Raw genomic sequence first — 25928 nt, 5'->3', positions numbered from 1 at the left:
GTTAGCATTACCTGTACTTAAGATTAACTACACCTTGTCTTGTTTCACATAGAGCAAGCAGTAATTAATCAACAGTGGGTTCTTCAGTTTTTTGTTTTCCAATCCTCTATATGAAAGTTTTTTGGACACATGAAACATTTCATCGTTTCAGTTTTTTCCCTTGCCTTTTACTACGCTGTACCATAAGCAGATATTGATGGCCCAGAAACCCAAATAACAACTTCAAGAGAAACTTTTAAAATACAAAGTAACTAACTAATGAAGATTTTTGAAGTAATTCTAAAAATCCAAAGAAAAAGAAATAGTTAATAAAATTAGTAAGAAATCCCCTCCCACCCAGTGTAGAGGGGAACTGAACAGTGAGCCTCCAGTAGACCGAAAGGAATTAACAGTGAAGATGATTATATGATTTGAAATGAAACTGGAATGAACAGTCTACATATATGCATAGGAATAATAGTGATATGTCTACGAGTGAAGTTGAAACAAATGTTGTAAATGTTAATGCCCAAGAAAAGGGAAATCATAAATGCTGTGAGAATGTTGGAAAATGGAAAGCTTGCAAAAACAGTGCAACAGGAGAAATGTTAAAATATGGATGTAGTCTGCTTATATTATGGTTGTGTGAGTGTGCCTGATGACTGGAAGAATACTGTGAGAAAGGCAGCAACAGTGAATACAAAAACTACAGGGAGAGCCATTTGTGAAATAGGCCTAGGAAAGTGTTTGGCAGAATTCTGACTGAAAGGTGATAAGAGGTGACAGCAAGCAACATTTGAGAAGGGCAGTATGGCTTTATGCCAGGCAACGGAGGTACAGTCAGGATGTTTATCCTCCTGCTGTTTAATTATGGGTAAATAGATAAGGAATGCTTGTAGCAACATTGAAGGTGTGTTAATTGAAGTTGTAAATATCCAGGTATTTTTTGATGCAGACAATGCTGCGCTATTGGCTAAGGAGCTGCATGGCTTGCTGCAAAATGTTAATTAGACTGTATTACACCATAAAGAGAATCTATCTACAAATTAATGTATTAAAGACTAAGGTAATTGTGTTTGACAGGAAAAAGAATTAGATAACTGCAAGTTATACATAAATGGTATAAAACCAGAACAAGTAGATAAGTGTATTTTGCTAGAATATAAAGATGAGAAAGTGGATACATAAATTTCAAGTTGTGCAAATTCTGGTAGAAAGAAATTTGTGGTCTGCTATGAAGAATGAACGTTTTCCAAAGAAGTGAAAGTTGTTGTTCATGAAAGCATGCTTCTGTCTCTATAGACACAGAGTTGTGTACGGTAGGAGAAATAGAACTAATATGAATTCAGTGGGAATGGGCTGAGTAAGAAGTGTGTGTGTGTGTGTGTGGCAAAAAAAAGAGTCAATAATGAATGAACAGTGAAGGAATGTGAATTGAATACAACAATGATTGGCAGGAGAAAAGAAGTACATTGAGATGATCTGGTTATATACAAACAATGAATGAGGATCAAACCTCAGAACCAATAAATGAAGAAAGAAGGAGTGAGTCAAAAGGGAGGCAAAGACCAATAAAGTCGTAGTTGGATGGAGTTGCTGAGGTCCACAAAATGTCAGAAAAGTCTAGCCCAAAAGGAAACAATGTATGAAGCAATGCATGGACATGGTGGAAGCAAGGATGGTTTGCTAGGATAGAAAGTATGAAGGGCTCCAAGGAATGGTGGTGGTATAAACTAGATTTGGCTGTATTTCTTTCTCTTTTTTTAACCTTATGCCTTAATCAATCAACTAACTAACTGTACAGGGCTTGCAGGCCATTCCAATCCCAATGGACTTCAGTTTACCACTTTTTACTTATTTTTTGCAATCTGCAAAACATTGCTTATCCCAAAAGGGAATGGAGTGATTGGTATATGCCAGCATGTATATAGAAAGCATGTTTTAACTATGGAGAAGTGAAAATGTGTCTCTCAAAATGAAAAATTGCTCTTTACTGAGAGGCCTTTCTTTAAACCCATACAAAATGGAAATTTAAAGAGGCACAAGGAGCTTGGATAATGACTCAAACTGTGGTTGAAACCTTAAGCACGCCTACTTAAAAACAGGTTTTGAGGCATACAGGGGAGCTGAATTTGGTAAATCATTTCATCACATTTTAGGCCATATTTATGCAGAAATACTGAAAATTCAAATAGGTTCACAAACTATTAAGCACCACCGTATAGGTTACTCCTTCTGGGCTAGAAAAAAAATTGACAACAGTTGAACGGCTACAAAGATACAGGAAACACCATGTCTTTGCTGCCATCTAGTGGTTCTCTGGATATCATGGTCCTAACTATGAATGAGTAGATCTCAGTCCATTCAAACTACCAGCTTTAAAAAGGTTCTTCATGGTTTGGTAGAGGAGTATCTGAAGGGTTGTATCTTACCATCTCTCCTTATCAATGTTTTAAATTCACTGGTTAAAGGTCTTTTTGAATTTGCTGTAACTTACAAGCCTTTTCAGCCCTGGAATATGCCTTCTCCCAAGCGCCTATCTTCGTATACGTTTCATGACTAGCAGAGATATTTTTATTGCCTCAGATATTTTGGGCCATATTACTCTGTGGTTTAGCATTAATTTTTACTTTTTTTCCTTGTGGCTATATTTATTGTTTTTGTAGTAATTCTATAGGTCAACAGTGGGATAGAAATTGCAAGAATAGTACTAAAAAGATAATAATATTGCTATTATTTTATTATTTTGTTTGATTTTAAAGATATTTTATAGCCATATTTGCTACTTTATGTAACCTTAATTTTAATAAAATATAATTTTAATTTGTGTGATTTCACTTTCAACATTGTTATTGTTAGAAAGCAACAAATATAGTAAGATGTTATGAACTGCAACATGCACAATTTATATGTTAACACCTCCCTTTTCTTTCCTTTTTCCTTTTTGTTTTTCAAAATAAACATATAAGGTATAATTCCCGAAGGAAATGTAACTCTACAGATTGGAAACTCTAGCAAGGAGAGTACATCTATTTGTTCAGGCATTGATTTAATTATTTAATATGTCAGGAGTTTATGCTAGCTTTTCATAACAGGTTCTTCTTTAGAAGAAAAACTTTTTTTTAATAAAAGAATAACTTTCAATATTTTCCTAATCTAACCACCCACATCCTATGCTTTTCCACTGCTGCATCCCTGTAAGTCTATCTCTGCAGCACTGATATAACACTATGATCTATAACACAGCTGATTTGTAAAATTCCCCCTCTCAATTTATTATGAAAAGAAGGCTTGTACATTTACCAGATTTTTAAAGGTCAGTTGAACAGGAATATGTAGAACACTATTTATTATTTCCCCATTATCATGCACATAGAAGACAGTCTGAATAACCCCATTTTCTGGAACAGGATAACTTAGCTTACAAACTCTGTTATTTTTCTCTAATTCATTTTCATCATCATATATGTGATAAACAGTATTTGGCTGTTTGACTAATGTCACGATTATTCTTTTGTTCATCAGATGTTGGTGATTATCAGTTCTTCTTACTTTCAGCTGAAGATAAATCAAACTTTAGAAACAAAATTGTTTAAAACAACAATAACCTTTATATAGAAATGGCAATACTGCCTTTGGCAGCAGAGAACAAGAATACCTGGTGACTTCAACATTGCTGTAACTCCCCACCTTGAGTTGTAGAAAATAAAGGCAGGATATAAATCCAATAAATACCAAAATAAAGAAATAAACTCAGAGATGGGCACACCAAATAAAAATACTAAATACTGTGATCACAGTCTACATATAGACCTCAGATGAATGTTTCAGACAGGAACGAACATTTCTGGCTTGTTTTGTTTTGGTGTGGAATTGGAGATTTTAAGAAATAAAATGGCTTCCTTAAGCCTTGCAGCTGAACCCTTTAGCTCTTAAACATTTTTAGAACATTATTCTGTCTTTCTGATGCATGTTTCATTCAGTCCATTTCTGGAATGAAACCGATAAAGCAAATAGTAACATTACTCACCATAGCAACAAAGTTCAGCGAAAGCTTCAGGAATCTTGGATACTCAAGAAAGTCTACTGCATAATTATGCAGCTGTGGAAATACTGTAGTACTTGCATTTCGGAAGATCCCTGTTGTAACATTTAATTATAAGATTTAATTGTTCCTAATTGAAGCAAGAGAGCTCACACTTATTATGCCAAGTGACAACACTCTGTAATTAGGTTCATACAACATGCTAAGATAAAAAACAAATCACTTTATGTCTTAGTATAATATATGATCCTAAGTTTTATGTTTTGTACATCGTAGTTTATGGTTCAGCACAGTGGTAGACAATATGTCCTTTTCTTTTCTTTTTTTTTGGTTTCCAGAGCCTTTAAGATTACTTTGCTGAAATTTAGCTGCAAATTGCCAATTTTAGGTTATAAATTTTCACTGTTACTGTGTAATTAAGCTTCTGCAAATCCTATCAACCCCCCCACACCAACAAACAAAAAAGGCCCCTCCAATGACAGCAACAAGCTGTGGTGCCTACATTAGAAGCACCATGCTTCTAAATATCAGTTGCTAAGAAAGAGGAGTGTGATACTGTAACTGTACTATTTTACTTGTAGGATTCTGGTTGCCCACTGTGAAAAGATACTGCTGGATTAAGTAGGCCTTTGAATTGATCTCTTCCAATGTTCTATAAAAGCCACATTAAACAACATACCTGTAAGTGATTCTGTAATAACAGCTATAATTTCTCTAGGTGCTGGGTGCAACATATCCTCATCTCTGAAAGTTACATCTTTTATCTCTGGGTTCTCCAGTGTGAAGTTCAAAGAACCATTAATCTGAGATCAGGAAAAATACATTGATTAATTCTATGTTATCTTTTAAGCAAAATAGCCAGTAATAATATTAGGACACAATGTTTTTGTTACTGCATTTTACTGTGAAGTCAAAGCAATATTAGTAAAACATTATGTCAACATCTGAACCTGAGTTGAGTAAGTTTTAGGTTGAAATTCATTCTAAGCACTATTAGTCTGTTTTGGACAATTTAAGGAGTTGCCCTGCAGCAATCACAGAATCTTCTTTATTTATTATAAAGATCATAGGTTTCCCAAAGCTATAAATGTTATTAGATCAGATTCTCACACTAGCCAGAACATCTAGGGGATCTGTTCTTCTTGGCCATATATCATTGTTACATTGTATTTTTGATGCTTTTTCCATAGACAAATTTATATGAACTGGGGTTAGCATTTTCCATCTATAAGATGTCCCCATGTATGAGACGACCCCCACTTTTCCAACCCAAAATTAAGAAATCAATATTTAAAAGATAAAGCAGAACACATTTTTATTTAGTAATTAGGTAACATTTATCTGATACACTCAGTGGAAGGAGGTCCAAACTGTCTCTCTGCAGCTCTATTTCCATGCTCTTTTGCATAACTGATTACATTCAATCACGAGTGAAACTGCCAATAGCTTGTCTCTGCAAACAGACTTCCTCCAATTGGTTTGTTCAGCATCAGCTGGCATCAGTTACATAAGGCTCGTGATTGGAGGAAGCCTGTTTGCAGAGACAAAGTATGGGCAGTTTCACTCGTGATTGGAGGCTCGTGACTGGAGGAAGCCTGTTTGCAGAGACAAGCTATTTCACTCGTGATTGGAGGCTAGTGATTGGAGGAAGCCTGTTTGCAGAGACAAAGTATGGGCAGTTTCGCAACCGTGCGGTTCTCTCCTCGACTTACTTCCTTGCATAAGACACCCTTCAATTTTTAGTGTAACGATTTTAGAAAAAAGTATTGTCTTATAGACAGAAAAATACGGTATCTACACTACAATTTATGTAACCGCTATTCCTCCTCCCCAGAACTATAATCTGAGGGGAAGAAGAAATAGAACCAGAGATCTGTTAGCACTGTATTCCTCTCTCTTAGCTTAGCTACAGTTCACAAGATTCTTGAGGAAAGAATAGCCACGACAGCTGAAGTGTTATAAAGCTGATATAAAATTAAAATTAAGGGATTGTTTTGAGTGATGAATTGAACTTGGAAGAAAACACTTCAGTTTGTGAAAGCATGATATCTGGCTGTAGTTAATCCCTCGATTTACTGCAGACTTCACTCCTTTTTTTAGGGTATCTCCTCCAACCCTCATTTTCAGAGTGCTCAAGTGGGTACAGAACCTTCTAGATTGGTGATTCTCAACCTTTTTGAAGCTGCCGCCCCCCTAAGGAGCAGAAAATTTTTCAACGCCACCCTTTGTGAAAATCCTGTAATTTAGGGTATGGGGAGTGGGGGGGAGTTACTGAATTATAAAAGGCAAAAATTTTAAGTAATTTAATTCGAACAAATCCAAACTTCAAGTATGTGGAACTGTATTGACAACACTTCTTTTTATTAACCGACATCGTTGGCGGCTGCAAAATATGATGAGGGAAAGATAACTATTTCTCAAAGTTAATAATTCACGACCACGATAAAGAACTAATAAGCGCACTTACCTAGCCGACTGGCCAAATAAACAACGAAAGTAAATCGAAACTGAGGGGAAAAAACAGAAATGAAGCGAACGAAAAGCAACTCAAGAAACACAGGTCAAATCAAACATTCATATTGAAAGGACGCTCAACGCACGCAATGCGATTAATCGCGCGGGAAGACAGCTGACGCACGCGCTGTGCTGGTTGGGATCGGAGAAGAATCATAGTGTCGAGTTCTTCAAGGTCAGCCTACCTAGAATACAAATTTATCTCGCCATTCTTAGAAGTGCGTGAGGGCAGCCATCGCGTAAGTTCGTTTTATTGCTGGTACAAATGGTGTAAACCGGATAATCGATTAATAAATTTTGGGGGGAGTTTTAAAATTAAGTTCGAATGCCAAAACATGCTCATCGCCCCTCTACCGCCCAAAACATGCCCACTGCCCCCCTACCGCCCAAAACAAGTTCACCGCCCCTCAGCATCCTCCCACCGCCCCCCGGCGGTGGTATCACCCCCGTTGAGAACCAATGTTCTAGATATTGAACTGGCTTGCATAACCCATGGCTGTTATGGGTAGGCACTTGTTTCAACAAGTCAAAGCCAAGGTTACAATTTAAATCTTATAAATAAGGTTTCTAAAAAGTACAAAAAGTACTTATAAATAAGATTTCTAAAAAGTACAAAAAGATTTAATATAAAATATCATACTTCTAAAACAGATAAAGAAAAGAAAGTTCCTTTACATAAGCTTCTTTCTAAAATGCCTGCCAATAAGATATCAGGCATGGTCTCCAAATCATCCTGACTCCAACACTCTGAAATGCCACTGCATCTAGATATATATCGGTGTTGAGACAAAAAAGCAAGAAATAGTAAAAAGTACAAAAAGCTTTTTAAACTTAATTTTGTTCTGATAAGGGCTCAAAATAATGGTATGAGGGAGAGGAAGAAGCTATTCCAGATCAGAAAATAGCAAGGAAAATAGAAAGATCACAGAAGAAATCACTAGAAAATTTTGAGGGTGACCCAGGATGCACAATTTTCCTGAAATATTCATAAGTATATTGTTAGGAACTGAATATGACTCACCTCCAATATTTTAGTTATCTTTGTGTTCTGTGCTCGAAACAATGAGAAGAAATCAATAGACCTTTCCTTTCATTGGTTTTCCGTATGTATACCTGAAATGAATACCCCAACTACCCCAAAAAAGTATCAATTGGAAATCTTTCGTTTCAAAAGACAGACTGAAAGGATATAATAACCTTGCAGGTACCTATTTGTACCTGGACAGTTAATTTTGGAAACAATGGTTTCCTTTTTCCTCACCTTTTTCCTTTTGAACATCTCTTCAACAACATCCAGCCACAACTTTTTCTTCCCCTCCCTTTCAATCCATGCAGTCTTTTTCTATATATTTGTTTTGCAATTTGATTATCATTTTTTCTTTCCATATGACCAAACAGCTTCATTTTTTAAGTATGCCATTCTCATAGCAGTCAACTTTTATTTTTCTCCTGTCATACCCAATTCTCACATCTATATAAGTGTACATCTGTTTTTACTTATTTTGACAAACATTAATTCCTCCCAACAGACTATATACTACCCTACTAACTTTCTGCCAACGTTTGAACAACTTAAATGACGCACAACTGGATATACTAGCTCTAGTTTTTCACCACTGATGGTTAACTTGCAATCATTCAATCTATTTTCCTGTCAAACATCACTCCCTTGGCCTTTGCTACATTAATTTTCAGATCCATTCTCCTGGTTGTATTGCCCATACTATCTAACATTCACAGCAAATCTTTTGAGTTCTCAGCCAACAACCCAGCACTCTTTCTATACAGAAATACACATATATTCACATCCCAAGCCAACACACCTCTAATGTCACCACAAACATTTCTTACATTTATCCACAAACACATTAAACAATCAAGGAAACATTGCACATCCTTGTCTTATTCCCTGCTCAGTGCAGAACCATTCACAACTTATTCCCTGCTCAGTGCAGAACCATTGTCTTATTCCCTGCTCAGTGCAGAACCATAAAGGAATGGTTTACTTCATTAAAGGAATGAAGTAAACCATTCCTTTACTTCATACATGCTTTACTTCCACCAGTATTTATGCAAAACATTCCATAGTTCAAGCCTATTTTTGTGTTCTTACAGTCAGAATTCTGCCAGACACCTTCCCAGGCACACTTAACAAACTAATTCCTCTGCAGCATTTGTTCTCACTCTTGCTGTCTTTCCTCTGATCCCTGATTCCTGCATAGGGGAACAATAATAGCATTCTTCCAAAAGTCAGGCAATCTGCATTCAGTTAAACAAACTGTACAGTCACCCATAAACCAATCAGATCCACATTTTAACATTACTCTAGTTATGCTATCTACACCTGCAGCCTTACCATTTTTCAACATTTTTACAGCATTTATGACTTCCTTTTCTTGGGTACATGTTTATAGCATTCCCTTCCCTTCCAATCTTTGACATATCATTACCATTCCTGTACAGATCTCTAGAGTTCTCCCTCTAGCAACTTTCTGTTTCAGCCAAATCACTTCATCACTGTTATTTATAATTCCATTGACTCTGCTGGAAGCTCAATGTTTATGTAAACAGATTTATGGAAAAATCTTTAAATGTTAAAGATGTTAATGTAATGTTAAACTATATACCAAAGCTTTGGAATCTGACTGTTCAGCAGAAATTATGGTTGTATCAAGCATGAGGGGGGGCTAAAAAAAATCATATTGAGAAATTGGAAATATATTATTCCTGATGCCAAGGAATGATTGTCAGGAATGTGTGATCTATCTGCTTTGGAAAAGGCAATCTTTTCTACTAATAAAAGGATGCATTATTATGTGTTATTGTGGCAGAGATTTTGTGCTATTTCACAATAATATTTTCTACTGATCATATTATAGTAGTGTATTCATTAGTAAACCAGTAACTACTGATTAGTATAAAATATAAGATAGATTTTTTTTCTTTTTCTTTTCTTCCTTAGTTTGTATTTTTAGTTTGTTTGGGGGTATCTCTTTTCTATTTTTTTAAAGTTTTTTTAGTTTAAATATTGTTTTGTTAATTGGGTATGTTTTAAATTTTAAGAAAAATAAAGAAATAAAAAATGTTTATCCCTTTTCACCTATTCCCCAAACAATTTTTGTTACCATCAAAAAACTCTACAATTTCTCTTTTTTAACCTTAAATGTTCCTTGCTTTGACTATATTTTTTTTCAGATATCTTCTTCTCTGTATACACGTTATAATTTCCATCCTCATTTGTTGCAGTATTTATTCTCCGATGTGCCTTTTTTTCATCCACAGCCTCTTTCACTTCTCTATTCCACCAAGCATCTTTTTTGTACTATTAACATCACTCCACACACTTCTGTGGTCTCTGTAACATAATTCACTTTTCACTTCTGTCACTGTTCAATCACAACTGTCACTCACTCAACTTTTAACCAGGAGACTGTTGGAAAGCATCAGCTTTAATTATTTGTATTTATCTAAAGCATTTATATGGCCACCCAACTCAAACAGTGTGACTCTGGGTGGCATAAAAGAACATTAAAAAATGTTGGGGTTTTATTAAATATGTTCATGTGTAGAAAATACTTTACCATCAGAAAATGTGCTACAGTGGGCCTGATATGCATTGTACAGCAAGCCATAATACAGCTGTTTGGTTTCAGTGAGTTGTGGTTAAACAAACCATAGCTTAGCAACTAGCAAAGTAAGAAATGAGAATTTGGTAACAAATGAAAATTTTCTTCAGAAATAAAGTCCTCCAAGACAGTAGCATAGAGGGTCCATAACAAATCATGAAACTCATTGTGATATAATGAGAAAGTGAAAGCATTTGTGAAAATTAACATTTGTCACAGGAACTTTTATCTGCAAGGAGAAGGCAACTTTTTTGATTATCTAATATAGTTGGAGAAGTTTTCTAATTGAATGTTTTCTACTGAAGCATACTTTGTTGCCATGAACCTATTTTAGCAGTCATATATTGCACTAAATTCTCCATTCTGAATATATACAGTAGTTTAGCATATACTTTTTTTTTTAAGGATCCTTAGCAAAATTTGATTCAGCAATGGTTGACACAGAATGAAAGACTGGGCAAGATTGCTAAACAGTTCAAATTATCCAAATATCCTCTCTTGGGTGATTGGTCTGTAGAAGTTCAAATAAATGTGAGTATAAACGAGATGTGTTTGTCATTAAGGTAGAGGTGGGCAATGTTTTGGTGGCCAACAGCTTTTTAAAAATTTAATTTAATGAGGACCAAAGGCTGCAAAGTGGGTGGAGCTATATCACATAGTTAGATTAAGCTTCAAGGGGCACAGAAAGGTTGATTCAGAACAGACTGCCTGCTTCTGATTTAAGATGTCATGGTACACTTTTCACATTTTTGTAATCTGAATAATTCATTCTATAGAAAATTAAAGGAGTTTGGTTCTTGGTTGCTGAAACTGAGATTATCATGAAACAAGAGTATACTATCACTTTTGGAAAAATATATCTCAGTGTGTGTTTATCCTTAATTTGCCAAGAAAATTTTGAACAAGGCCTTACCTTAGATGCAGTAAACAAAGAAATTCAACATGCTTTTCATAGACTTTTATGTTTTCTTGTGTCTCCATAGAATCAAGAATCAATCAAGAATTTAGTATAGTGGAATATGGTAAGTGATAACTATATGTTGATGATATTCAGTTATACATCTCTACCCATGGTGGGTTAAGCAATGCTGCGACTGCCCTCTCTAAGTTTCTGGAAGCTGTTGAGATCTGGATGGGGAGCGAGAGATTGAAACTGAACCCTTGAAAGACGGAGTGGCTTTAGATTCAGTGCTCCCTGGTTCTGGGAGAATTATCAACTTTGGTCGTGGATGGGGTGCCACTGCCCCATACGGACCCAGTGCGCAATCTGGGGGTTCTTCTGGACTCACAACTCCTGCTCAAGGAGCAGATGGCAGCTGTGGCTAGGAGGGCCTTTGCACAACTGCGAATTGTGCGTCAGTTGCACCCATTCCTGGACCAGTGTGCCCTTCTCACAGTCACCCGTGCCCTAGTCACCTCCTGCTTGGACTATTGTAATGCGCTCTACGTGGGGATGCCCTTGAAGAGTATTCAGAAGCTTCAGTTGGTTCAAAATGCAGCGGCCTACATAGTTCTGTGCAAGTCCAGATTTGCACATGTGTCACCTTTTTTGCGGGAGCTGCATTGGTTGCTGATTTGCTTCCGGATCCAATTCAAGGTGCTGGTTATCACCTTTAAAGCCCTACATGACTTGGGGCTTGGTTAGTTGCAGGACTGCCTTTCCCCAGTTACATCTACCTGGCCCACCAGAGCAAGGCTGGGTTTGTTGCAGGTCCCATTGCTGGGGGAAGTACATCTGATGGGACCACAAAGAAGGGCCTTTTCCATGATGGCCCCTTCCCTGTGGAATGTTATTACCTCTGAGATTGGCCCCACCTTGATGTTGTTCTGGAAGGCCCTGAAGATGTGGTTTTGCCAGCAGGCCTGGAGACCCCAAGCTGAAAAGGAGCGGATCAAATGGTTGTGTTGATTTTGTTTTTGGCCGCCATGGGGGGTGGGAGTTGATGGGTTTTTTATATAGGGGATTTTACTTTGTAAGCCACATGGAATCACTGTGTGTGAGTTGGGCGGCCATATAAATTTGTTAAATAAAATTTACTGTCAGTTGTTATTAAAATGCATAATATTAGAATTTGCTATTGCTACCTATATTAACTAGACTCAATCCTGAGGGTACAAGGGCAACCCATCAAAAATTACATCTTTCTCTCATCAGTTATGTCGTTTTTAAGTCTTAAAATAATTTCTTGGGGGACAGGGTTGAGCAAAATGAAAGTAGAGAGGAAGATTATACTGTAAGTAGAAAAACTACTTGTTTGTATCCTTCACACAGTTCTGGAGAAGCCACACTGAAGCCTATACATGGGACACCATTTATCCCTAGGAAGTTATTAAAACATAAGCAAAGGAGCCCTGATATGTCTCTGAGATATACTGAAATAAAGGTATAGAAGCACAAGGAGGTTTTTCTCCAATAATGAGAAGATTTTGGAGAATCTCCATAACGATCTTTCCCCAAGCTTCTGGCACCACATCCATTCATGCCTGCGATCACCTGCATCCAGAAAATTAAGCAGTTGTTCGGGCAATTTTGAGCGTAGCGCCTAATATTCTGCACTCTTTTGCTCCAGACTACGAACTCCTGAGAGATGCAAGCTGAGGCCTCCCGTGGAGGACGCAATTCTCAAGGAAGATGCTCTTCTCCGCTTTCCTTCCCTTCTCCCTTCCCGCCATAATTCTCCTTCTCAACCCCTTCTCCCCCCATTTTTTTTTTTCTTCCCTACCCAGCGGCAACAAGCGATGAAACTATCACGAAGCCCCGAATGAGGGGGAGGATGGGGAACAGCCAAGAGCTCCTCCGGGTAGCGGGAGCGACTTCCAGTAAGAAGTCTTCTTCTTCTTCTTCTTCCAGTAAGAAGTCGACTTCTTCGTCCTGGGGAACGGGGCAGCCGCGTTGGAGAGAACGGTGCTCCGCTCCACTCGCAGCGTCACCCTGCTTTTCCGCGCTAAGCCGCGAGGAGCCGCCCGCTAGTTCGGGAGGTGGAAGCAGCTCCTGCTGTCGAAACTGGGTAGCGTCTTCTGCAAAGGCACGGCTCTCCTCCGCCCCGCCTCTTCCACTCGCGGCTCCCGCCGAAACGGGGACGGCCTTCATGCCTACAAGCCTTTTCCACCCTCCAGGTGGAGGAGCCGGGGCGAGGGCGAGGGGGAGGGGAAGCCGGAGGAAGGTATTTTCCCACACGTAGGGCCAGCGGTGTTTTATTAGGTAGCTTTCTAGTCCACGAAATAGTGCGCGGGCTCTCACTCCGGAGGTCTGGTAGCTGAAAGAAAGGCAAGTTTTTAAGAGATCCAGCGCAAGCCAGCAGTTTACGGGGGAAAGGAGCTGGGCTGCTGGAAGAAGTGAGTCAGCATTGGAAATACAGACTCCAGCAGAGGGATGTTCCCGCTTAGCTGGTTTACAACAGGCCTCGCTGAAGTTGGTAACTAGTCCTCAGTTTATTTGGAATATGGATCTAAGTGAATGCACTTTGGGACCTAAAGCTAAAAGCCTAGGCCTAGCTCCTTGCCAGAAAGTTTGAGGGAGACAATTTCCCAATCAGAAGATTAAAAAAATAGCTCCAGTTCTTTATGTTTTGTTACCGTTGTTGTTATGTGTCACAGTTTACAATACTCTTCACGCCCTGCATAAAAAATGTAGTTTTGTGCTGGATGCCAGTCAAGGATGGCACTGTCTTGAAAATGGAGGGAATATGATTGAAGGTGGGTGAGAGCTTCCTGTGGAATGGATAGCACCGTACAAGACTTGGTTTTACTAACCAAGTGTGGCAATGTGCTGCTTATATGAAAAGTCATTATGGAAGATTTTCTGGACAAGTAGGCTTATTATTTCAGATGGCCCACAACCTATTTTTGCACTGCAACAATCAGTTTCTAACTGATTTGCCTTCTGGAAAATCACTTAGTAATAAGGCTCTTTTGATGAAGAGAAATGATTGTTTATTTTGTGGAAGCAAGTTATCCTAGGTTTACCTTGCAGGAACATATAAATAATGTTTTATATATTATAAAATATATTTTGAACTTCTGCATCTGAGCAGCACTTTAAATTTTATGTAATGTTTCGCAAAGAGGCAAAAGGGTGAAAGTGTTCTAAACTATACTGCTATGATCATTTCAGACATCCCAATTCCAACATACAGTATACATTTTTTGCCTAGCTATTTAAAAAAAATGTATTAGCCTAGCTATTTTTTTTTTAAAGAGCAAAGAATAAAAGCATGCATTTAGCATCAAACTCCATGGTCCTTATTGGGACCCTTCTGCTGTAGGTAACCAAATGTTATCCTTAAGAGTGGGGTCTTAAGGGCCTTCTGAAACCCCAGGAGAGAGGGTGCTATTCTAGAGGAATGCTATTACAGGGAGCAGGGGCAGCAACAGAGAAGGCATACTTCCTTGGTCCCACAAGATGACAGTGTTTAATTGAGGGGACCTGGAGCCTACTCACTCTGCCCAAATATACTGGGAGGGCAAAAACTAGGCGGTCCCTCAGATAACCAGGCCCCATGCCTTGAAAGGCTTTATAGGTGACAAACAGCACCTTGAATTGCACCCAGAAGCTGACCAGCAACTAATGCAACTCACATAGCAGCAATGAGAAGTGCCCATTATGGCACTTCCATGTAGAGCGTGTTCCAATTGTGAGGTGACCAGGGCATGAGTGACCATCTGAATGGCCTCCTGTTCAAGGAAAGAGTGCAGCTGATAGACAAGATGAACCCATGCAAAGACCCTCCTGGTCACAGCTGTCACCTGTTTCTCAAGCAGTAGTTGTGAGTCCAGGAGGACCCCAGAGTTGCACACCAATTCAAATAGGGAAGTGCAACCCCATTTAAGAACAAAAGAGAAAGTGTCCCCAATCCAGAGGATCCCAACAGCCACAGCCACTCAGTCTTGTTAGGATTGAGCTAAACTCTGTTTGTTCCCTTCCAGACCCGAACAGCCTCCAGCCACTGGGTTAGTACATTGACAGCTTCACCTACTCAGCCCAGGATTGAGATGTAGAGCCATCTGTCATCAATATACTGGTCTTGACAGATCTTGATATTTTTCCTGAAGTCAAGAGAATGAGGGCCAAAATTAATTCTGGAGCAAATACATTTCACACTTTGAGATCAACATAGGAAAGCATTTGGGATCAACACAGGAAAAATCTTACAGAAGAATTTTTCTGGGCAATAAAGCCTCTCTACAGTTTAATTACTAGGCAGGGTTATATTGGTAGAGGTTTTTAGAGCTCATTAAAAATTAAGCCTTATGTCACAAAGTTAGTGATAGGGTACCTCTATCAGTAGTCTTTCAATATTCTTAGAATTACACCTCCAGCAACAAAATAAACCTGACTTATGGTGAGGAATACTAAATATTGTAGTTTAGATAGCATCTGTTGGGCCACCAATTCCCATTCCTTCACTAAGGATTTTAAAAATGACAAACAGCACCTTGCATTGCACCTGAAATATTGTTTCTGATTTCTATTACATATGCATCCATAATAATTTTAGGGGAATCTGTGTATAAACAAAGTAGATTAACTAAACATTTAGACTGTCTACAAATGATAATTTTATAGTATTTCAGGTTTTCAAACATCACATCACTATTAATCACCCCACCATATGTCAGATATTCTTCTGCCTCTTTTTACATTCTTTAGAAATAATGTTTTTTCACTTCATACGTATCTGCAGCTATTTAACTAACTTTGCTTAAAGTATATAAAAACAATCACTGCAATTAAATTAGAGTGGGACAATTACACAGTTGGAAGGGGTTTAACTCCATATTTCATCACAATTCCTCCATGTAATATTTATCATTCCTTGCTTTTCTACTTCAGTAAAAAAAAGGGGGATTGTCTGAAGGCACCCAGTAAATAACATAACTGGGAGGATTTGAACTTATCTTTCTACTCCAACACTCTGTCACACTATCCTGCCTAGTATATAATTACAAATATTCCAAGTGTTCTTCTGTCTGGAAAGATAAGGCTTTTGTGCACTCCAACAGAACAGGACATTTTATAATATTTACCAGTACAGTAATTAATTTGTATTTTGGCCATACTGCAGCTCTGCAAAAGACAATGGAAAAGGATATGAAAAGTCTTCCTCTACTTAGCTGCCTTGACACTTTATCTCAGAATGATATCCTCCCCTATTTTTAACAGTTTAAATACCCTGCCCTATTCTCAGCATTTTGGTGGAGGGTCAGGACCTGACACTGCGGTCATCCTTTTGCAACCCTTCTATATTTCCTTACTGCTTCTTTTTTACTGCTCCTTGTTTGTTCCTGACCAGCTCAGCAACTGGAGGAAAACAAGCCAGTACAAGGATAGCAATTTAGTTATCTCTTTTCTAAACAAAAAGTAATGTAAAAATGAGGTTTGTGGAAAGGTATGCATTTGCTATTTATTTTAGAAGGCTACTTTCATTATCATCTAGTCTAGAATAAGTTTTTTTAATTATTATTATTATTATGGTTTCTGTACTGTATGTCTTTAGTTAGTATATCTATCTGTAGTCTGTGTAAGAAATAGGATAGCCTATGGATAGGATAGATGGCTGTCTATAGGATATCCTATTTCTTACACAGACTTTAAAGTACCACCTAGGCTGCTGAGCACCTTTATACATGTAAATTTGCTTTTGGACTACACAGAAATCCAATAAGATAGAGTATAGCCAAGTCCATCACAGGATCTTCTATTTTGCAAATAAGCCATCTTTTTTCAATAAATACTTTATTTCTAGTTTTCTTCCCCAGTGCTTGACATAAAGATAGTTGTACCTGGATTGAAAGAAGTTCAACTGAGTCCAAAAATAACAACACACAAAAAAGGGGGCCCTCACTGATAAAATTGGAAAGACCCATTTCCTGGAAAAATTGTTGAGCTGTAATTCATAGATCACTACCAGAGCAAAAGTTTACCAATGCCTTCTGGCGTTTTCACGGATTTCCTAGGCTGGGCTCTCCTGAACCTAACCCTGAGCAGCCAGGGGCACCTAGGTGCCGCCACCTGCTGGCATTACAGGGCAATTCTCCATCTCTGACCCTTTTCCCATCACTTCTCCCCCTGCCCCTTGAAAGTTCACGCGATCACAAATTCGTTAGCGCTGCAGGTATGGACAGACTTCGCGGTTTCCACGGCCGGAGGCGGGATCCGCAGTCCCCCGCCTTTGCTTGTATCAACCGGAAGACGAATTCCAGTACCAAAGATGGCCGACTACAGGAAGCGGGGAAAGAAGAAAAGCCGGCTGAGGCGGCTGAATCCTGAGAGGAGTCGTATTTCCGCCCGCTGGCGGTCACATGCCTGCTCCGGTGGCTTTGCTTTTCTAGCCCGGGAGACGCGGCGGGGTGTCTCGCGGCGTTCTTTGGATTCCGGAGAAAGGCGACATGCAGACTCCGGAGCCAGAAGAGGCAGAAGACGAGGAGGACCGTACTCCGCTTTTACTCACCGACTCCCAATCTATCGCCAGAGCAGGTAAGGATCACTACCGAAGGGGTCTCTCGCGCTCCCCTTGCTCCTGCGGTTCTCTTTTCGCCTCTGACTTCGCGGTGTTCTAATCGGGGCGCCGCCGTCTTCGGTATTCCGGAGAACTTGTAGGTGCCTCTGATAACAGTGGGACATTTGGCTGCCTAGCCACTAACAAAACAACTCTAACCTCGGCTTAATCCTCAAAGAATAAACCCCGCTGGATTCAGCGGTGCTTACTCCTGAGTCATTCTGGGAAGATGGTTGCTGCCAGAGCCAGAGGCACCGAGTGTGGTGGACGAACGGATTCATTGAGGCACCTCGCCTTCATCAAGCCGACCAGGAAGGGTTGTCAGCTGGCAGATAAGCCTGTAAAACGCTTCCATGCAATGGTAAAGGGAAGTGTGAGATGTAAAAGCTCTGGGAAATTTTAGCAAAAAAGGCTGACTTCCACCTTCACCTACTGGGAATGGTCACCGGTCGTTAATTATGTAAGAAAAGAAAATAGTATAGATTGTATTGCTTGCAGGTCAAGATGCTTTGAGCCATGAAATATTTTCCCTCCCACTTAATACATGAATAGAAGAAGCTGCCTTACATCATACTATTAGTCTCTCTAGGTTGTTATTGTCTACTTACTTCCAGACACACCATCTCTGCCATTATTCCCCTTGCAATGTAAACAATAAAGAGATCTGGAATGATTTCCCACATGGGAAGGGGAGTATTTTGTAAGAATTCAAGACATAACTTCTGTGGGTGGGGAATGTCCAATTTACCTTAACACAGATATTGCAAGACCATGTTTATGGTGGCCTAAGCCAGTTTACAATAATTAGAGAGTGCATATATGTACATTATATATACAGTACATATACATACAGTATGTATGTACTATAGAGAGAGTGTATATGTGTACAGTATATATACAGTATATATACATACAGTACATATAGAGAATAACTCAAGTTACTTAAGATTACAGTGTACATAGAATCTAGGATAAAATATGGTTTTACTCTATTTGTTGTCTTGTAATTTAACTTACTTTGGATTTCCAAGCCTGGTATATTTTGAGCCCTCTCTTCTGCCTATAGAGATGAGAAGGTAGGCCAGCCATCTGTAGCTGCTCTACTGTTCCATCTCTGGTTGTTGTCATTTCAAGCACTAACCCAGAGTTGTACAGAAAAATAAAAAGTAAACAGAATGGGGAGGCTAAGCCTTTTCCTACTCCATCTGCAGTGGTGCACACCAGGGAAAAAAGTAACTGACAAACACCAATATAAACAGATCTGACTGGTGCTGGATCGTCAAATAAATCAGTATCAAACTAGGTTAGGTATGTCATGCAAATTCATTCTAATATTTGTGGATAATGTTTCAACACCCCATTTACATTATTTTAATTACTAGTGCTAAAATAATTTGTGGCTGTAATTAAAACATCCACACCCCACATTCATTTAGAAGACAAATTGGTAAGATTGTTCTCAGTCACGTTCTCTAGTTTCTAAGGCCCAAAGACACTGTTGAAAAAGGAATTATGTTTGAGGCTTTTTAACATCTCTAGCTTCCTTTAAAAAAAAATCTAAAAAATTTAGACAGGGTAGAAAGTCTAATTTCCTGGCTTCACATTGGGGAAAAAAAATTCAGTCACTGCAATTTTAATTGAAGCATAACTATTTACTATTAAACAGGTAAATAAATGGTGCTTATGGTAGAAGTAATAGTGAACGTGTGCTAAACTACGATAGAGTTATAAAAGACACAAACATTTCAGACTATTTTTCTATTTGAAACTAGAAATACGTTTACAAGATAGCAAAGGTTAAAATCCTTTATTTCACAAATAAAGATATTAATTTCATACTCATTAAAGCAACTTCCACTGAGTTAACAAAAACAGTATTTGAATTCAAAGGTGCATGCAAGTGGTAACAATTTAATAATACCTTCATCTTATGTAAATTGGTAACTCATTTAGGAACTTTAATTGATTTTTTAGGAACTCCTAACAGACCTTGAACTTCAAAAGCAGCAATAACATCAGAACCAAACAACCCAAATAACAAATGCTTAAATTCAATAAACTGTTATTCAGTGTGAAGAAATGAAAGTAGGAAGACCTTCTAAAATGTAAATCTTGACTTCTGTAGAAGATGGCATCGTAGCTGGATAATCATTACATTTTCTAGTACCACCTACATTAGTTAATTTTCTTATAATAGCTTAACTGCCCCTGTAACTGCTACTATTAAAATAATAAACATGATTATCTGTTTTGGCACTTAGATAGGGCCTGTTCTTAATTTGTCTGGGATAGCAACCAAGAAAGTTTTACTATGGTCATTAAAATGAAAATTTCAGTAACTGTTGAGAAAAATGGGATAACTCATCCTTTTTCAGTCTAGAAGTTATTAAAGGTAAGATATTAGCACCAAGTTGCACATGATTGAGAATAGAATACAGTTAGAAGACTGTAGAAAGTCTGTGGAAATATTTGTAATTACTAATTTTACTAAAGACTGATAAGTTCCTTCAGGAGAAATAATTTCTTAGATCACTCTTGCTGGGAAACTAAGGTATGACTGGAATTCCAAAACATGATGAGAAAGGCCTGACAATTCTCTTCATGGAAGTTTTAATACATGACAGTATTGGCGTTGCCAGAAAATGATCTGTCTAGTATGAGAGAATTCGCTGTATTTCAAGTTTTCCTTTCTGTATAATTAATAAGTGAAATTCATCAGATTAGACATGAAGTAATAACATTTTATAACTGGCCCAATCCATTTGAATGATTGAGTGATAGAATGGGGAAATAACAATTCTCATGTTTCCTCCCCCCACCCCCATATTATACAAAGGAAATCCAACAACAAGAAAATAGGTTTAATGCAGCAAGAATTATTGCTTTACAGAATTATCTTCAATATTTCATCAGGTTTCCAGCCAGAACATGTTTTGAAATTATTGCACTGAAGTCAATAATTTCATCATTGTTTGGAGCTGAAAAACATATTTCCTCCATGTTTGCTGAAGTTCTTTTGCAGGAAGATTAATAAATATCCATGCTTAGCTAATGTGCTTAACTTGCATTCTAAGAATTAGCTTGTTTTTCTCTGTAATTGTGAATTAAATATTTGCTAGTTATATCTGAATATTCCTGGATATAAGAAAAGACTACAAATTGTAATCTGTTTTGCAGTTATGTTCTGCCTTGTTTTCTTCCCTCCCTTGCCCTTTTTTAATTCAATGTTTGGCTAAAATGAATAAATAATAAATAATAAAATAATTTTAATAATAATTTTAAAAAGACTATCGGGATTGACAAAATCACCATCAGTCAATTGCAAAAGACAGCTTTACTGGGAACAGCTTACATCCTGTGACAATACCTTTAACACCATCAAACACCAACATCTGCCTATCCCAGGTCCTTGGGAAGGATTCAATAGATGGATAAAAATGCCAAATCCAGTCTAAACATCTGGCTGATTGTGCAACCAACAATAATAAAAAATAATAAAAAAATAAAATTTTGGGCCAGTCTCTCTCAGCTAAACTCACTTCACAAGGTGGTGTTTGTGGGGAAAATAGGAGGAGAAAGGAGTATTAGGTATGTTCGCCATTTGAATTATTTATAAAAAATAAAAAAATTTAAAAAATTTTAAAAATCCATATATTTCAGTAGGTTAATCTTTTTTCTGTTTTTAATTTCTGAGTTTATTTTTACTTTTTTGGCCTAGAATTTCTATATTGCCATTTGTGTATGCTAAATATAGGAATGGCATATTCCTTTTTCCTTGCTCTCTGTTTCTGGTTTTATATTGAATGGCAAGTTGTTCAAGTTAGTCAAATTGAAAAAGATGAGCTGAAATTGCTTGTTTGCAGGAGATACATATTCCACCTAAAATCTGTTTTGAAAGCATAAAAGTTTTTGAGTTCATATTATAAGTTCTATATCATTCAGGGCTTGGATGGGATATGTAAAGAATGAATAATTATTTAACTTTCTCTTTTAAAGATGTAATTTTAACAGATTGTAGCTTTTTATAAGAAACATCTCATCTAGGTCAAGCTCAACTCCTGATAACTTCATGAATATGTCTATGCATTTTCTTGGCAACAGTAGAGAAACATAGTATGACCTCAAATAAAGGCTTTTGAAGTATTCCATACTAAAGATAGTGATATGATGGACCATTTACAAGATGTACTAAATTATTGTAAAATAGGGACATTCACAGGAGCATGGTCTGAAAATTTATAGTATCTTTATCACATACTTTGACTTTAGATGTAAAGCAGTGAGATAATACTCAGAAAATAATCTAAACAAATGCAGCATCCGTATACAGAAGAAAGCAGAATTTATTTATGATGGAAAGATGAATGGAAACCAAATGTCCATTAAATTAAATTTGTACATATAATCTTGCAAAGTATTAGAAATCTGAGAATATAATTGGGGAGGGAGAGTTTTGATGTACATAGTACTTCTTCCCTTCACTAATTTTACCTCTGGATCAACTTTGTGAAGTGCACTGGAGTATCTCTCAGACAAGTCACCCAAAAAGCTGTGGCTAACTGTAGAACTGAATCTCCTGTGTCCACAGCTCTAGTCGAAAAACTTACCAAATAATTAGGCAGCAAATTAGCCCAAATTGCTTACTTTGCTTTTGTGCAATTATAGGCCATTATACCACATGGCAAGCTTCTTTCAAAACTAAGAGGAATTCCAAAAGTTCTTTGTGATGTGGCTTGGATGGGCTGTCACCTGGTCAAAGAAAAAGGTTTAAAATAAGGGGGTAATGCCTTAACTGGGCCTCTTGGGTATTTGGATTTCAGACTATATGTTTTTTATGTGATATAATTAAACATAGCAATACAAGGTAAAGAGTGCCTATCACAGAAAACTCTGATAGTTTAAAATGAAAAGTCACAGTTCAGTGATTGAGAGCTTTAGCTTCTAATTATATTTTCTTTTAAAAATAAAAAGTACAGTATCTAAATATTTTGCACTTACAAGTAGTCCTCGCTTAACAATGCTAATTGGGATTGAAAATTCTGTTATCAAGCTACACGGTCACAAGTCAGAAAACCACATGACTCTGCTGCTTAGCAACAACAGTCCCAGTTGCCAGTGTTAAATGAGGACTGCACGACTTGTGACTTCCTGCCGGCTTCCCCATTGACTTTACTTGTGGGAAGCCAGCAGAGAAGGTCACAAATCATGATCATGTGATCACAGGACACTGTGGCAGCTATAAGTACAAGGACCAGTTGTAACTAGCACTTGTTCAGCACCATCATAAGTTTGAATGGTCACTGAATGAGTGCTCGTTAAAATAGGACCACCTGTTATCAGAAAATAATGAGTTTCATCTCACATAAGGTTTTTTTTTTTAATTTAAAGTAATTCTACTCAATAGATTTTTGAAAGACACTGACCCTTGTTGATTTTAAATGCAAATTAGCCCGCAAATTGTATCAAGGATTTCTAACTAACTACTGGCGAAGTTCAGTGTTTTGTGAATAGCTAAATTGGCAACTAGGCAGATTCTTCTGGTTTGTACACATCCTTCATTCCAATCTGTGAAGTTCTACCAGCTGTAACAGATGATTTAGGATTAGCTGCTATTATTCAGCTAATGGGAGGATACAATTGTGTACTGTTGGAAGAATGACAGGATAAATATCTGATTATACAAAATGTAAACATAACTTAAAATTCCCTTTACCTGGCTTGTCTAGTTACCTTGGTACACTGCTAGCATTGCAGTGGGGTTGCAGTGTTTGTCATAATCTGCTTGCTTTATTTTTGAGCTTGTAAGACATCTGGTTTGTTGCTATTGGACATTGAATTCTGGACTTTCATCTGCCCACATAAGGTAGTTCTTATTTCAGGCTGCTGTTTCAGTGTCTTCTATTTAGCCCTCCAACCACAGTTAACTGTGAGCTAAACCCAGCTCATCATTAAAACGTAGTCTAGTGGGTCACCATAAATGATTATGTCATATTTATACGAGATAAGTTGTAAGAAAAGCCATTAAATTATTAGTGCATTTTCAAAAAAAAAATTGAAATATGTGCCCGTCCCCTTTTCACACTGCTCTTTTATTTCACAGTATTTACAGCAAAAATTATACTAATAGTACTTTATGTGTGTGTGGATTTGTACCAGCAAAATAAGCCCAAGGTACTTCTCTTCCAATGCCTGTGCACCTCATGTAAAATGTAATTGATTAAAGACCTGCACACAGTAGAAAATAAGTGCATGTGGTCAACATATCATGTTGCTAAATTGTAAATCAATAGCAGCTAAGAAAAGTAGATTGATTCAGAGCAAATGTTTAGTACAAAACTAAATGTATATTTCTGTGTGTGTGTCTATGTGTGTGCACGTGCATGTGTGAATAGGAAACAATGGAGATAGATGATGGGAAGAATGGAAAAATGTTTGTGTTTAAATCTGAAAGAACGGAAGTTGCTGAAAAAATGCAGCTGTTCAACAGGATCTTTCACACGCAGCAGAGAAGTAGAACTGGGAGGGACAAGTGTAATTGGTGAAAACAGCAGTGGATTCAGGTAGCGTCACTGATGAACAGCAGCATATTAGTGCCAATAGCAAGGGTTACGTACTATTAACGTTTATACAGGGACAGCAAGATCTTCACAGAATATGCCAAGTCTAGTTTAGACTGTGTTTGCTTGAAAAAATAGAGACAGCAGCTTCCTCAAAGTAAAAAAGCTGCAGGAAGTTCCTGTTCAGATCTCTGGAATATTTCATTTAATCAGCACAACAGTAACTAGGAAATGATACAATATGGATGTGAAAACGAGATTAGTTACAAAAACAGACGCTTCGGGGGATGTTAAAGGTAAGAAATTAATTTTGAAGGATTACTTATATAAGTGGTGCAAGGCAAAATCTTTTCCAGAATGGAAAAAGGCATTTTCCTTTCTTATTTTTAACTTTTCTTATTTTTTTCAAGAAAAAAAAGTATTTCCTTTGTTTTATGTATATTCAAAACAAGATGGTGGTGAATGTGGTAGATTTGTATATCAGGACTGTAAGTACTGTGTTAAGACATACATGGCTTAACAAAAAGGGAGACTGTTTTTCATGTTCATTTTGAATTGTAGTATGTATGATTTTGTTCCTTACTTCCTGTTTATTCCAGTTGGACCTGTCGTTGAATAATTGTGCTAGAATTACAATAGGCTTTATAATATACCAGCTTGCAGTTTTGTAAAAAGTAATAATATACAAGAATATAAAATTCATAACACTTATTATTTGATCCTACTATTTATTAGACTTTATGTATTGTTGACTACCAAGGCTTCACACCTAATCAAATTTATGTTCTATTCATTTAGTTTTGCTTTGCCTAAAAGTATTAGGGAGGCTACTGCTAATGCCATGTAATAAATCTTTTAAAGTTCTTTTTTTTAATAATTTTTATTAAGAATTTTAAACAGAAGATAAAAACTAACAAGAACTAATATAAAGGAAAAAGGAAAAAGAAAAAGAACAGAGAAAAAGCCAAAAGTGCAAAAAGAAAGAATAGAAAGAAATAGAAGTAGCTTCCGATTTTCTTTACAACAATTATAAGTACAATACAAAATTGCCTCTTACTCTATGGTTGCAAAAACAAATTATCTTTTTTCTATTATCTGTTTTTTCTAATCATCCCACAGGTCAAAGTTCATTTTTTTCTGTTTCACACAAAACATCTATAAGGGGTTTCCAGTCAGCAATTAATGTAGATCTGGTCGTTTCTCTAATCAAGGAGGTCAATTGGGCCATCTATGCTAATTCCATCATCTTCACCAACCATTCCTCCATTGTGGGCAATGCTGAATCTTTCCATTTTTGTGCACATAATAATTTCGCTGCGGTTATCATATATAAAAACAAAGTTCCATGACTTTTTTCTAGCTGTTTGTCCATCGATCCCAAGAGCAAAGACTCCAGTTTCAATTGTATATTAATCTTTAAGATCCTCTGCATTAGTGTATATATTTATATCCGAATTTTTCTGGCTTTTTTACACATCCACCAAAGATGATAAAATGTCCCTTATATTGTTCACATTTCCAACATAAATTTGAGGTATCTTTATACATTCTAGACAGTTTCTTTGGTGACATATACCAACAATACATCATTTTATAAAAGTTCTCTTTAAGGTTATAGCATAATGTAAATTTCAGTCCTTTCAACCACATGTTTTTCCATTGTTCCGTTTGTATATTGTAACTATATTATCATACATTTTAGCCCATT

At 37.2% G+C, this 25928-nt stretch overlaps 2 protein-coding genes across 4 annotated transcripts in view; one reads left to right on the top strand and one right to left on the bottom strand.

The window, feature by feature from the left end:
- Positions 1 to 13475, bottom strand: part of CD109 (CD109 molecule) — a 45988-nt gene extending 32513 nt beyond the window's left edge. The window contains 7 exon segments of the mRNA XM_088150337.1: positions 3405 to 3537; positions 4010 to 4119; positions 4704 to 4827; positions 7560 to 7617; positions 7619 to 7746; positions 8989 to 9082; positions 12888 to 13475. Of these exon segments, the coding sequence (XP_088006463.1) occupies positions 3405 to 3537; positions 4010 to 4119; positions 4704 to 4827; positions 7560 to 7617; positions 7619 to 7746; positions 8989 to 9082; positions 12888 to 13255 (1015 nt within the window). The 5' untranslated portion in view covers positions 13256 to 13475.
- A 3974-nt stretch (positions 13476 to 17449) lies between these two features.
- SLC17A5 (solute carrier family 17 member 5) overlaps positions 17450 to 25928 on the top strand; it is a 39693-nt gene continuing 31214 nt past the window's right edge. For 2 of the 3 annotated variants that reach the window (XM_088137764.1, XM_007431109.4), the window contains exon 1: positions 17450 to 17641. In XM_088137764.1, coding sequence (XP_087993890.1) covers positions 17554 to 17641 — 88 coding nt within the window. In that variant the 5' untranslated portion in view covers positions 17450 to 17553. Of the gene's footprint in view, positions 17642 to 24185; positions 24517 to 25928 lie in introns of those variants that run through there. The other variant, XM_007431110.4, reaches the window with a different exon arrangement.

The sequence above is a fragment of the Python bivittatus genome, unplaced genomic scaffold (genome assembly GCF_059951505.1).
Source record: "Python bivittatus isolate LINGU-HERP-01145 unplaced genomic scaffold, Pbiv_v1 ctg000020_np1212, whole genome shotgun sequence".
Lineage (NCBI taxonomy): Eukaryota > Metazoa > Chordata > Lepidosauria > Squamata > Pythonidae > Python > Python bivittatus.
This window is presented reverse-complemented; position numbering and strand designations above follow the sequence as displayed.